The sequence below is a fragment of the Scyliorhinus torazame genome, chromosome 12, assembly GCF_047496885.1.
Source record: "Scyliorhinus torazame isolate Kashiwa2021f chromosome 12, sScyTor2.1, whole genome shotgun sequence".
NCBI lineage: Eukaryota > Metazoa > Chordata > Chondrichthyes > Carcharhiniformes > Scyliorhinidae > Scyliorhinus > Scyliorhinus torazame.
The window spans coordinates 2637589-2651527 of record NC_092718.1 but is presented as its reverse complement, the minus strand read 5'-3'; the positions used below and the strand labels follow the sequence as shown (position 1 = coordinate 2651527).

Genomic DNA, 13939 nt, shown 5'->3' with positions numbered 1-13939 from the left:
TTATTGTTTATTGTGAAAAAGGAGAAGCAAAAATGTTTTATTAAACTGACAAATGGTGGACAACACGGTGGCGCAGTGGTTGGTACTGCTGCCTCACGGCACCAAGATCCCGGCCCCGGGTCACTGTCCGTGTGGGGTTTGCACATTCTCCCCGTGTTTGCGTGGGTTTCGCCCCCACAACCCAAAGATGTGCAGGGTAGGTGGATTGGCCACGCTAAATTGCCCCTTAATTGGAAAAATATAATTGGGTACTCTAAATTTTAGGGGGAAAAAATGACAAATGGTAAGACTTAAATATTTTTTTTAATAAGTGAATCTTTTAGATTACCGACTCCCAAAGTGGGTACGACTTCCAGCAGCTCATGTTAAGGGGCCGTGGGAAGATGGCTGGGAAAACGTACCCCATATCAAATCAGTACATTCAGAGGGAAAGAAGAAAAAGTGGCAGAACGAGCTTTTGTAATAAGACAAGCAATCTGAAGCTGAAAATTACACAACAGATTCTTGTCCAAGACGGTTATACAATCATAACTTTGCAGCTTACTCCAATAACACATCATGTCCATCTCTGTCACTGGGTCAAAATCCTGGAACTCCTTCCCTAACAGCACAGTGGGTGTACCTACACCACATGGACTGCAGCGGTTCAAGGCAACTCACCAGAAGTTTCTCATGAACAATAAGAGATGGGCTATAAATTCTGACCTTGCCAGTGATGCTTAAATCCAAAGACTGAATTTTAAAAATGGAATTGATGTTTCATGGTGCTCCACCCAGGTTGGTTAAGGACTCAGCAAGTGTCCCAAATTTGGTCACTAATGGGTGGGGGTGGGTAGCTGAAGTCGCTTTCTTCTTATCCTAGTAACCAGATCAAAGCTGCATTGGTGTCTGAAATACCTACTGTCCAACAGCCATAGCAATAGGAGCTTCAGGAGTGAGGCATGCCTGTACAGTTAAAGTTCTAGCTAATTGCAGTCTAAAATAATGGATCACAATAAAGTATTACAATTTCATGCTGTTATTCATCATATTCTTTGGCATTGGAACTGTTGGATCTTACTTTCCCCTTCAATTAAGCTCTCTGACCCAGATCTGCACCATAACCTCTAACAGATTGTTTATTTTTAACAACAAAAATTTAGCACACACTGTTGGGAAAAAAAGTTAGCCCATGTCTATGGCCATGCCAGTCACACAAACCTTTATTCCACCTCATTTCATCTTCCCCCATCCCCACCAGAGAGGAGAGCCTTCTTTCCATTAAGAGGCACTTTGTGGACAACATTGGAGGTTACATTGATGTTTGTCTAGGCTGTTTTTGAACAAGGTATCAGATAAGCAAGTTTGCTTTGAAGGAATCTCATTATTGGATATGGGCTGAGTGCAGATCAGGCACATTTATTTTAACTTTAAGACCACCCCCACTTAGTTCTTAAGCACAGAGACTGCTTGTCATATTTACTCTCAAAGTGGGGTCCATTCAGTTCTGAAACAGCGGGCATACAGTTGTCCTCATCATTCCAAACTCTGGTATTCGCAAACGAAAAGCAAGCCCTTCTGTAACTCCTCACTGTGTAAAAACCAAGGGATGGGTTAGCTCATCTTCAGTATGTTATAAGACTACATGAACCAACTTATATCATTAAGACTAACATTTAAATAAACTCCTTTTCTAAAGCTACTGAGAGCAGTTTCTTCTGGTTAAGCATTACCACAAAACAATGCTACAATACTGCCATAGAGTCTCATACCATAACTATTTAGAATTCTACACTTTGAAACTGTCAAATCTATGAAATAGCATGTATTAAATGAAAATTATGTAACAAATGGATGGAAGAGAAAATTACATCAATAAAAATTATTTTACTGAATACAGCAATTAAAAATCCAAGTCAACGAAGAGATCAAGAAGCAGAATACACAAGTCTGTACTCATCATCAATATTTCCTCAAATATAGTTTTAAAGATTACTCTTTTGTTATGTGGATATGTGTAGGGGAATGAAGTCTGGGGAGCTGAGATAGGCTTTTAATTGCACAAAGGTTGAGACTACTATCACAGAATATTTGGTCATTTATTTAGCGATTATATTAATAACATGAAGCTCATTACGGAGTTATATATATTTTATATCAGTTATATAGATATTACTGAATACTATATACTCGAGATATACATGAATAAAGCATTATAATATTCCATTAGTTAACGGTGTGAATTTAGATGTGCCATTTTGCAACATTAAATGTTTCAGAAGAGGTTTTGAGAGATTTGATAGAGAAGGCGAATGGGTTAATAACCAAAGGTCATAGATTTAAAATCATTGGCACAAGTTCCAGAGGGAAGGGAGAAGGAGAAGCATTTTCAGAGTTGTCAGGATCTGGAATTCTCCACCAGAAAAAGCTGGCAGAAATGGATTCCAGAAATTGTTTTAAAATGGGAGCGCGACAGGATGAGGAACTTACAGTTTTACAACAAGAAGCAGGGATGTGACTCTAAGCATGACTTCTCAACCAGAGTTAACAAAGGCAAGATGGACCAAATGTTTTGTTAAAAGCAAATTACTGTGGATGCTGGAATCTGAAACAAAAGAGAAAATGCTGGAAAATCTCAGCAAGTCTGGCAGCATCTGTAGGGAGAGAAAAGAGCTAACGTTTCGAGTCCGATGACTCGGTCAAATGTTTTGTTGTTGGTTTCTATGATTCTATGAAATTACAGCATGAACATATTTCCACTCTGTTGCCTCCCCAAGACACAACTTAGCCACTAGAGCTCTACAATCTGAATAGATTCCTCCCAAGAAGCTTTTCATTATTGTCCTCAAAGAGATACTATTATTTCATTTTAAATTACTCATCATTATTGCCAAGTAATAACTATTAAGAGGATAGTGTACAAAAAAGCTCTTGTTAGCTAGTTTCATACTGACTGTTCTCAGGGAACAAAACATTGAGGCACAGAGACTGCTCTGATTCCCAGAGCATATTGTGGGTACAGTTTTGATATCTGGCTGTTAACACGTTGGAGGCTGGACTTACTCTGTCACAGTGAAACGTAGCATGAATTGCTGATGTTCATTAATAAAGGCAAATGTTGGAAACGGGCACAGAGGTGGGGGGTCAGTGAGAGGGAGAGAGAGAGAGAGAGAGAGAGAGAGAGAGAGAGAGAGAGAGAGAGAGAGAGAGAGATAGGGAAATTACTGGAGAGAATTCTTCGAGACAGGATCTACTCCCATTTGGAAGCAAATGGACGTATTAGTGAGAGGCAGCACGGTTTTGTGAAGGGGAGGTCGTGTCTCACTAACTTGATAGAGTTTTTCGAGGAGGTCACTAAGATGATTGATGCAGGTAGGGCAGTAGATGTTGTCTATATGGACTTCAGTAAGGCCTTTGACAAGGTCCCTCATGGTAGACTAGTACAAAAGGTGAAGTCACACGGGATCAGGGGTGAACTGGCAAGGTGGATACAGAACTGGCTAGGCCATAGAAGGCAGAGGGTAGCAATGGAGGGATGCTTTTCTAATTGGAGGGCTGTGACCAGTGGTGTTCCACAGGGATCAGTGTTGGGACCTTTGCTGTTTGTAGTATATATAAATGATTTGGAGGAAAATGTAACTGGTCTGATTAGTAAGTTTGCAGACGACACAAAGGTTGGTGGAATTGCGGATAGCGATGAGGACTGTCAGAGGATACAGCAGGATTTAGATTGTCTGGAGACTTGGGCGGAGAGATGGCAGATGGAGTTTAATCCGGACAAATGTGAGGTAATGCATTTCGGAAGGGCTAATGCAGGTAGGGAATATACAGTGAATGGTAGAACCCTCAAGAGTATTGAAAGTCAAAGAGATCTAGGAGTACAGGTCCACAGGTCATTGAAAGGGGCAACACAGGTGGAGAAGGTAGTCAAGAAGGCAGACGGCATGCTTGCCTTCATTGGCCGGGGCATTGAGTATAAGAATTGGCAAGTCATGTTGCAGCTGTATAGAACCTTAGTTAGGCCACACTTGGAGTATAGTGTTCAATTCTGGTCGCCACACTACCAGAAAGATGTGGAGGCTTTAGAGAGGGTGCAGAAGAGATTTACCAGAATGTTGCCTGGTATGGAGGGCATAAGCTATGAGGAGCGATTGAATAAACTTGGTTTGTTCTCACTGGAACGAAGGAGGTTGAGGGGCGACCTGATAGAGGTATACAAAATTATGAGGGGCATAGACAGAGTGGATAGTCAGAGGCTTTTCCCCAGGGTAGAGGGGTGAATTACTAGGGGGCATAGGTTTAAGGTGAGAGGGGCAAGGTTTAGAGTAGATGTACGAGGCAAGTTTTTTACGCAGAGGGTAGTGGGTGCCTGGAACTCGCTACCGGAGGAGGTAGTGGAAGCAGGGACGATAGGGACATTTAAGGGGCATCTTGACAAATATATGAATAGGATGGGAATAGAAGGATACGGACCCAGGAAGTGTAGAAGATTGTAGTTTAGTCGGGCAGTATGGTCGGCACGGGCTTGGAGAGCCGAAGGGCCTGTTCCTGTGCTGTACATTTCTTTGTTCTTTGTTGTTCTTTGATATTCCTGATGGGTAATTCCTGATTCCTTTTTATTATTTGTTTATGTTAACATACGGGCTAATGCTTGGGGGTTTGGTGGGAGGATGGGATCGTTGTTATTGATGTAGGGACTGACATTACATTAGTGACTGATTATTGTTTATTGCTGGGTGTAAAGCGATTTTCATTTTCATTCATTCACAAGCTTGCCACCCCCACATTGATGTGATTCTGTATATACCACCCGCTGCCACAGGAAGGCAGGCAGCATCATCACAGACCACTCTAACCCAGGCATTGCCTTCTTCCAGACCCTTCCATCAGGCAGAAGGTACAGAAGTCTGAAGACTCGCACATCCAGACATAGGAACAGCTTCTTCCCCACAGCTACTGGACTCCTCAACGACTCCCCCTCGGACTGATCTGTTCCCTGTAAGAACACTATTCACAACGCCCTATGCAGCTCTTGCTCATGTATTACTTGTTTGGCCCTTGTTCCACACTGTAACCAATCACTATTTGATGATGTACCGTTTGTCAATGTATTCTATTGATTATTCTTTTGTCTAAAATGTACGTACTTTGGAGAATTGATGGACACAGAACTGGCTAGGTCATAGAAGGCAGAGAGTGGCAATGGAAGGGTGCTTTTCTAATTGGAGGGCTGTGATTAGCGGTGTTCCGCAGGGATCAGTGCTGGGACCTTATCTGTTCTTAGTATATATAAACGATTTGGAGGAAAATGTAACTGGTCTGATTAGTACGTTTGCAGACGACACAAAGGTTGATGGAATTGCGGATAGCGATGAGGACTGTCAGAGGCTACAGCAGGATTTAGATTGTTTGGAGACTTGGGCGGAGAGATGGCAGATGGAGTTTAATCCGGACAAATGTGTGGTAATGCATTTTTGAAGGTCTAATACAGGTAGGGAATATACAGTGAATGGTAGAACCCTCAAGAGTATTGAAAGTCAGAGAGATCTAGGTGTACAGGTCCACAGGTCACTGAAAGGGGCAACACAGGTGGAGAAGGTAGTCAAGAAGACATACGGCATGCCTGCCTTCATTGGCCGGGGCATTGAGTATAAGAATTGGCAAGTTATGTTGCAGCTGTATAGAACCTTAGTTAGGCCACACTTGGGAGTATAGTGTTCAATTCTGGTCGCCACACTACCAGAAAGATGTGGAGGCTTTAGAGAGGGTGCAGAAGAGATTTACCAGGATGTTGCCTGGTATGGAAGGCATTAGCTATGAGCTAATGGAACTCTGGAACTCACTGCCTGAAAGGGCGGTTGAGTCAGAAACTCTTGTAACATTTAAGAAGTATTTAGAGATTCACTTGCGCAGCCAGAACCTCCAGAGCTACGGGCCAAATGCTGGAAAATGGGATGAGTGTAGTCAGATCTTTGTTGACCAGCGTGGACCTGATGGGTCGAAAGGCCTCCTTCTGTGCAATAAACGTCAATGAATTTTGAGTGGATGTTGTGTTGTGCATGTGGCGGGGTTGTTGCATAGGAAGCTTGTTAATGAAACATACAGCATTAAAGGGAATAGAGGAAACGTGGTAGTACAGATCAGAAGCTGGCTGCAAGGTAGGAAATAGTGATTAATGGGTATCAACAGTGGTCAGCATTAGCATCGCTGCTGTACTCAATATTTAGTGATATGCAACACCAAATTTGCTTATAACAAAATGGGCAGCACAATTTTGCTCTGTGGTGAAATGTTTTTGTAGTCTTTCAACAAATTTCCCCAAACACAGAAGAGTGTACACAATACATAGAAAGCTGACTCATCTCCATTGTTACTGGTCCAGTAGAATTTTTTTTTTTTTTTTATAAAAGCTTTGTGACTGCTGCTTTTGACAATGAATAGTCCTGCAACCTTCAATTCCAAGCACTGGAAATTTAACGGAAAAATCAACAGGAATCTGACTGGAGCAAAAACATAAAATGCTGGAAATTTCAGTAGGTGTGATAGCATTCGTGGAGAGAGACAGAGATATTGTTTCGAATCTGGATTACTCTTGATCAGAGCTTGAAAGAACTGGAAATAGGAGGAGATTAATCCTGTAGTGGGTGTGTGGAGGGGGTGGAGCAGTAAGGGCTAGACAGAGAGCCAGAAATACATGGAGGTTAGAGAGACATTGAGTTTCCTTTAAACAAATGGGCATGTTCAGGGTTGGAAAATATATAGCAATCACAGAGCTCCTGAAGCAGCTCAAAATTGTCAAAACTTGTAATGCAGAACAATGCCAGTAGCGCGGATTCAATTCCCATTCCGGCCTCCCCGAACAGGCGCCGGACTGTGGCTTTTAACAGTAACTTCATTGAAGCCTACTCGTGGCAATAAGCTATTTTTATTATGGGGCTGGTTTAGCACACTGAGCTAAATAGCTGGATTTTAAAGCAGACCAAGGCAGGCCAGCAGCACGGTTAAATTCCCGTACCAGCCTCCCCAAACAGGCGCCGGAATGTGGCGACTAGGGGCTTTTCACAGTAACTTCATTGAAGTCTACTTGTGACAATAAGCGATTTTCATTTTCAAATAGGAGTCAATTGCATGATATAATCAAGAACATTTTGTTTCTCATATACTGTGCGGGCAGCACGGTAGCACACGTGGATAGCACTGTGGCTTCACAGCACCAGGGTCCCAGTTTCGATTCCCCGCTGGGTCACTGTCTGTGCGGAGTCTGCACGTTCGCCCAGTGTCTGCGTGGGTTTCCTCCGGGTGCTCCGGTTTCCTCCCACAGTCCAAAGATGTGCAGGTTAGGTGGATTGGCCATGCTAAATTGCCCCTTAGTGACCAACAGTTAGATGGGGTTATGGAGATAGGGTGGGGAATTGGGTCTAGATAGGGTGCTCTTTCAGACGGTCAGTGTAGATTTGATGGGCCGAATGGCACTGTAGGGATCTTTGTTCCATGTTCTTCTTCCCAAAGACTGGTTGTGCAACACAGGCTCAATCATGAGTAACCAACCCACCAGTTAAGTGTAAAATCAGCAATTCACTACAAACTCAGTCTCCGATTTCAAATAATTATCAAATCTTACAGGACCCGGAGTGTTTCCTGTTTGCTTTCCTAACTGCGCACTAACTGAGCAACCGTGCTCAAAATCAGACAAGCAGTGGCAGTTAATTTCACAGTGAGATCAGAATCTTGGCCACACATTCAGGACAAACCAGTGAACAGAAGACAGGTGTTTCCCTCTGATGTTCAAAAAGCTTCCAGGGTTCATACAGATGACACTGACAAACACCCGAGAACTCTTGTTTGTCAACTGATAATAGCGTGGCATCTGAAGCCATTCAATCAAGTTTAAAAATGAATATAAAATATTGAGCACCTTGCATTGGACAAGACAAAACAATATTAAAATTTTTGCATCTTATTTAATAGTTCCTGTTTCCAAACGGAAAGGGAAACATTTTCAGCGTATGCTAACACAATGATCTATCTTTTGACAAAGTTTAGCTTTAATACTGAATTTACCAGCTAATCTGCAACTGCTTCAGGTCACATTTCAGTGGTGTCAAGAACCAATGAGGAATAATTAAATTTGATGCTTTATTTTTAGCTTCCATTTGAAAATAGGTAGCTTAATTCTCACTATTGGTTAATAAAAACACCAAATGTGAGAGGCGGAGTGACTTAATTAGGAGGGAGACAAAATGTCATTTTCCCGATTGCAGCTTGAGATGTAGAGATTAAGGCAGCAGACGGGCCTCAATCCAACCCTTTTTTAAAAGATTTTTAGAGGACCCAATTATCTTTTTCCAATTAAGGGGCAATTTAGCGTGGCCAATCCACCTACCCTGCACATAGAATCATAGAATTTACAGTGCAGAAGGAGGCCATTCGGCCCATCGAGTCTGCACCGGCTCTCTGAAAGAGCACCCGACCCAACCGCACACCTCCACCCTATCCCCATAACCCAGTAACTCCACCCAACACGAAGGGCAATTTTGGGCACTAAGGGCAATTTAGCATGGCCAACTCACCTAACCTGCACATCTTTGGACTGTGGGAGGAAACCGGAGCATCCGGAGGAAACCAACGCACACACGGGGAGAACGTGCAGACTCCGCACAGACAGTGATCCAAGCGGGAATCGAACTTGGGACCCTGGAGCTGTGAAGCAATTGTGCTAGCCACCATGCTGCCCATCTTTGGGTTAGGGGGGCGAGACCCATGCAGTCATGGGGAGAATGTGCAAACTCCACACCGACAGTGACCCAGGGCTGGGATCGAACCCGGGATCTCAGTGCCGTGAGGCAACAGTGCTAAACACTGCGTCACCGTGCTGCCCAGACTCAATTCATCCAATGGCGGGTTCCTACATATAATACATTTGATACTCATTCTGTTAAAACCTTTTGGAATTACTTCCTTCCTTCAAAATAAAGTCATAGCACACCAGTATCACGTGGAAACCAGTACACGTTGTTTAAAAGGTGACATGTACCAGTCGGCATTGTGCATGGTATCAGAGGGGCGGGCAGCATGATAGCATAGTGGTTAGCACATTTGCTTCACAGTTACAGGGTCCCAGGTTTGATTCCCGCTTGGGTCACTGTGTGTGCGGAGTCTGCACGTTCTCCCTGTGTGTGCGTTGGTTTCCTCCGGGTGCTCCTGTTTCCTCCCACAGTCCAAAGACGTGCAGGTTAGGTGGATTGGCCATGCTAAATTGCCCCTTAGTGACCAACGGTTAGATGGGGTTATGGGGATAGGGTGGGGAATTGGGTCTAGATAGGGTGCTCTTTCAGAGGGTCAGTGCAGATTTGATGGGCCGAATGGCACTGTAGGGATCTTTGTTCTATGTTCTTCTTCCCAAAGACTGGTTGTGCAACACAGGCCTGATCATGAGTAACCAACCCACCAGTTAAGTGTAAAATCAGCAATTCACTACAAACTCAGTCTCCGATTTCAAATAATTATCAAATCTTACAGGACCCGGAGTGTTTCCTGTTTGCTTTCCTAACTGCGCACTAACTGAGCAACCGTGCTCAAAATCAGACAAGCAGTGGCAGTTAATTTCACAGTGAGTTCAGAATCTTGGCCACACATTCAGGACAAACCAGTGAACAGAAGACAGGTGTTTCCCTCTGATGTTCAAAAAGCTTCCAGGGTTCATACAGATGACACTGACAAACACCCGAGAACTCTTGTTTGTCAACTGATAATAGCGTGGCATCTGAAGCCATTCAATCAAGTTTAAAAATGAATATAAAATATTGAGCACCTTGCATTGGACAAGACAAAACAATATTAAAATTTTTGCATCTTATTTAATAGTTCCTGTTTCCAAACGGAAAGGGAAACATTTTCAGCGTATGCTAACACAATGATCTATCTTTTGACAAAGTTTAGCTTTAATACTGAATTTACCAGCTAATCTGCAACTGCTTCAGGTCACATTTCAGTGGTGTCAAGAACCAATGAGGAATAATTAAATTTGATGCTTTATTTTTAGCTTCCATTTGAAAATAGGTAGCTTAATTCTCACTATTGGTTAATAAAAACACCAAATGTGAGAGGCGGAGTGACTTAATTAGGAGGGAGACAAAATGTCATTTTCCCGATTGCAGCTTGAGATGTAGAGATTAAGGCAGCAGACGGGCCTCAATCCAACCCTTTTTTAAAAGATTTTTAGAGGACCCAATTATCTTTTTCCAATTAAGGGGCAATTTAGCGTGGCCAATCCACCTACCCTGCACATCTTTGGGTTGTGGGGGTGAGACCCATGCAGACATGGGGAGAATGTGCAAACTCCACACGGACAGTGACCCAGGCCAGGGGTCGAACCCGGGACCTCAGTGCTGTGAGGCAACAGTGCTAAACACTGCGTCACCGTGCTGCCCAGCCTCAATTCATCCAATGGCGGGTTCCTACTTATAATACATTTGATACTCATTCTGTTCAAACCTTTTGGAATTATTTTCTTCCTTCAACATAAAGTCATAGCACACCAGTATCACGTGGAAACCAGTTCACGTTGTTTAAAAGCAGCACGGGGCAGCATAGTAGCATTGTGATTAGCACAATTGCTTCACAGCTCCAGGGTCCTAGGTTCAATTCCGGATTGGGTCACTGTCTGTGCGGAGTCTGCACATCCTCCCAGTGTGTGCGTGGGTTTCCTCCGGGTGCTCCGGTTTCCTCCCACAGTCCAAAGATGTGCAGGTTAGGTGGATTGGCCATGATAAATTGCCCTTAGCGTCCAAAATTGCCCTTAGTGTTGGGTTTGGTTACTGAGTTATGGGGATAGGGTGGAGATGTTGAACTTGGGTAGGATGCTCTTTCCAAGAGCCGGTGCAGACTCGATGGGCCGAATGGCCTCCTTCTGCACTGTAAATTCTATGTAATTCTATGTAAAAGGTGACATGTACCAGTCGGCATTGTGCATGGTATCAGAGGGGCGGGCAGCACGGTAGCATAGTTGTTAGCACAGTTACTTCACAGTTCCAGGGTCCCAGCTTCGATTCCCGGCTTGGGTCATTGTCTGTGCGGAGTCTGCATGTTCTCCCCATCTGTGCGTGGGTTTCCTCCTGTTCCTCCCACAGTCCAAAGATGTGCGGGTTAGGTGGATTGGCTATGCTAAATGGCCCTTACTGTCCAAAAAGGTTAAGTGGGGTTGCTGGGTTAAGGGGATGGGCTGGAGATGTGGGCTTGGGTGGGGTGCTCTTTCCAAGGGCCGGTGCAGACTCGGTGGGCCGAATGGCCTCTTTCAGCACTGTAAATTCTATGAGTCTATGATTTCTTGTTGAACCCTGCAGCAGGAGAATGACAGCTTGCAAAGAGGCTCAGAGCAGAGCCAGGTGGGTTTGGGAGTGAGTGCGAGCAAGGTGGATGTTTGAAGGAGAAACTCCAGTTCCAAATTCAAATTCCTGTCCAGAACAACTGGAGGGTGTGCTCGTGGGCATCTTCAACCTCTCCCTACTCTGTTCTGAGGTTCCGATCTGCTTCAAGAGTGCCACCAACATACCGGTGCCAAAGGAGAACCAGGCAACGTGCCTCAATGACCATCATCCAGAGGCCTTGACATCGATCATTATTAATTATAATAATCTTTATTATTGTTACAAGTAAGCTTACATTAACCCTGCAATGAAGTTACTGTGAAAAGCCCTTAGTTGTCACATTCCAGCACCTGTTCTGGTACACAGAGTATTCAGAATGTCCAATTCACCTAACAGGACTTGTGGGAGGAAACCGGAGCACCTGGAGGAAACCCACACAGACACGGGGAGAACGTGCAGACTCCGCACAGTTACCCGAGCCGGGAATCGAACCTGGAACCCTGGAGCTGTGAAGCAACAGTGCTAACCACGGTGCTGCCATGCCGCATTATGAAGTGCTTTTAGAGGTTGGTTATAGAACATAGAAAAATACAGCACAGAACAGGCCCTTCGGCCCACGATGTTGTGCCGAACCTTTGTCCTAGATTAATCATAGATTATCATTGAATTTACAGTGCAGAAGGAGGCCATTCGGCCCATTGAGTCTGCACCGGCTCATGAGACACATCAACTCCATTCTCCCAGAATGCCTTTTTCAACTGAAATTCGCAAACCGCCAGACTGGTCCACAGCAGACGCCGTCTCCATGGCCCTACACTCGTCCCTGAAGCATCTCGACAACGAGGAATTTTACGTCAGACTGTTGTTCATTGACTACAACATCATAATCCCAGTCAAGCTCGTACCCAAACTCCAAAACCGAGGACTTGGCTCCTCCCTCTGCAACCGGATCCTCGACTTCTTGACCCATAGACCACAATCTTAAGGATAAAGAACAGCACCTCCTCCACAATAGTGCTCAATACGGGGGCCCTGCAAGGCTGCGTACTTAGCCCCCTACGATACTCTCTATACACACACGACTATGTGTCAAAATTCAGCTCCAATGCCATCTACAGGTTTGCTGATGACATGGCCATAGTGGGTCGGATCTCAAACAACAATGAGTCAGAGTACAAGAGGGAGATAGAGAACCTAGTGGATGGTGTAACATCACCATCTCGCCCTCAATGTCAGCAAAATTAAGGAGCTGGTCAGAGACTTCAGGAAGCCAAGTGTCGTACACACCCCTGACTGCATCAATGGTGCTGAGGTGGAGGTGATTAACAGCTTCACCAACAATCTGTCCTGCTCCACCCACATCGTTGCTACGACCAAGAAACACAACAGCGCCTATACTTCCTCAGGAAACTAAGGGCATTTGGCACATAACATGGACTTTTATCAATTTTTACAGATACACCAGAGAAAGCATCCTGTCTGGCTGCATCACAGCCTGGTATGGCAACTGTTCGGCCCAAAACTGTAAGAAACTACAGAGAGTCCTGAACTTAGCCCAGTCCATCACATGTACCCGCCTCCCAACCATTGACTCTGGCTACACCTCCCGCTGCCTTGGGAAAGCGGGCAGCTAATCAAAGGCCCCTCCCACCCGGGTTATTCTCTCTTCCATCGGGCAGGAGATATAAAAGCCTGATAACACGTACTAACAGGTTGAAAAACAGCTTCTCCCCACTGTTACCAGACTCTTGATTGACACTTTTATGGACTGAACTGATCTCTCTAAGCATCTTCTCTACTGTTGAAGCATTGTATTCCATATGCTTCACCCAATGTCTATGCATTTATATTGTGTATTTATCGTGTCCTATGTTTTTTCATGTATGAAACTATCTTCTGGACTGTACACAGAACAATACTTTTCACTGTACCTCGGTACACGTGACAATAAATCCAAAGTGCATCGGCGGGGCATTGAGTAGCAGCAGGAAGAGGCTGGATTATTGGGTGTGGTTGGGGAGGGTGGTGGGGACTGTCAGTGAAGATAAGAAAATTAAAAGCAGGGTCTGTAGTGTCCACATATGGACTTGTTGGGGGAGGAAGGGGTTTGATTTGGTGGGAAAGCAGTGCCAGTCTGTGCTTGGGATACTCATCACATAGGGTGGGTCATGAGATCAACAAAAACTCGAAGGGGAGGGTATAGAATCAGGGGGGAAATGTTATCGGGTATGAGTGGTCAGGGAGAGGAAGAGTTGTAGAGGGAAGGAATAAAGAGATGTGGGGACACATGTGAAGATTAGAGGAGGGTGGTGGAGGGTAACCTATTCAAAGGTAAACTGATAACGGCCATGTTGTCTGTGTCTCCACAAACACGGGCAAGTATGAAGGTCAAAGTGGAAATCAAAGTCCAGCATATGTGGTGGGTGAATATTTGGTTGTGGACAATGCTATAAGTTGAAATACTCACTGCTCATCAGTTTGATGGGTAAAATCCAGGACAGACATATTCTCACCTCACCATCTGCCTTCTGCACACAGTTCAATTGTTGGAATGCAGATAGGTCTCATAACCACAATACCTCTCCCTACTCCGC

At 44.4% G+C, this 13939-nt stretch overlaps 1 protein-coding gene across 7 annotated transcripts in view; it reads right to left on the bottom strand.

The window, feature by feature from the left end:
- Positions 1-13939, bottom strand: part of gabpb1 (GA binding protein transcription factor subunit beta 1) — a 164930-nt gene that overhangs the window by 128166 nt on the left and 22825 nt on the right. For 5 of the 7 annotated variants that reach the window (XM_072470279.1, XM_072470278.1, XM_072470283.1 and 2 more), the window contains exon 6: positions 1463-1570. The exons of the other annotated variants lie outside the window; for them this stretch is intronic. In XM_072470279.1, coding sequence (XP_072326380.1) covers positions 1463-1570 — 108 coding nt within the window. The remainder of the gene's footprint in view (positions 1-1462; positions 1571-13939) is intronic. 7 annotated transcript variants of the gene reach the window in all.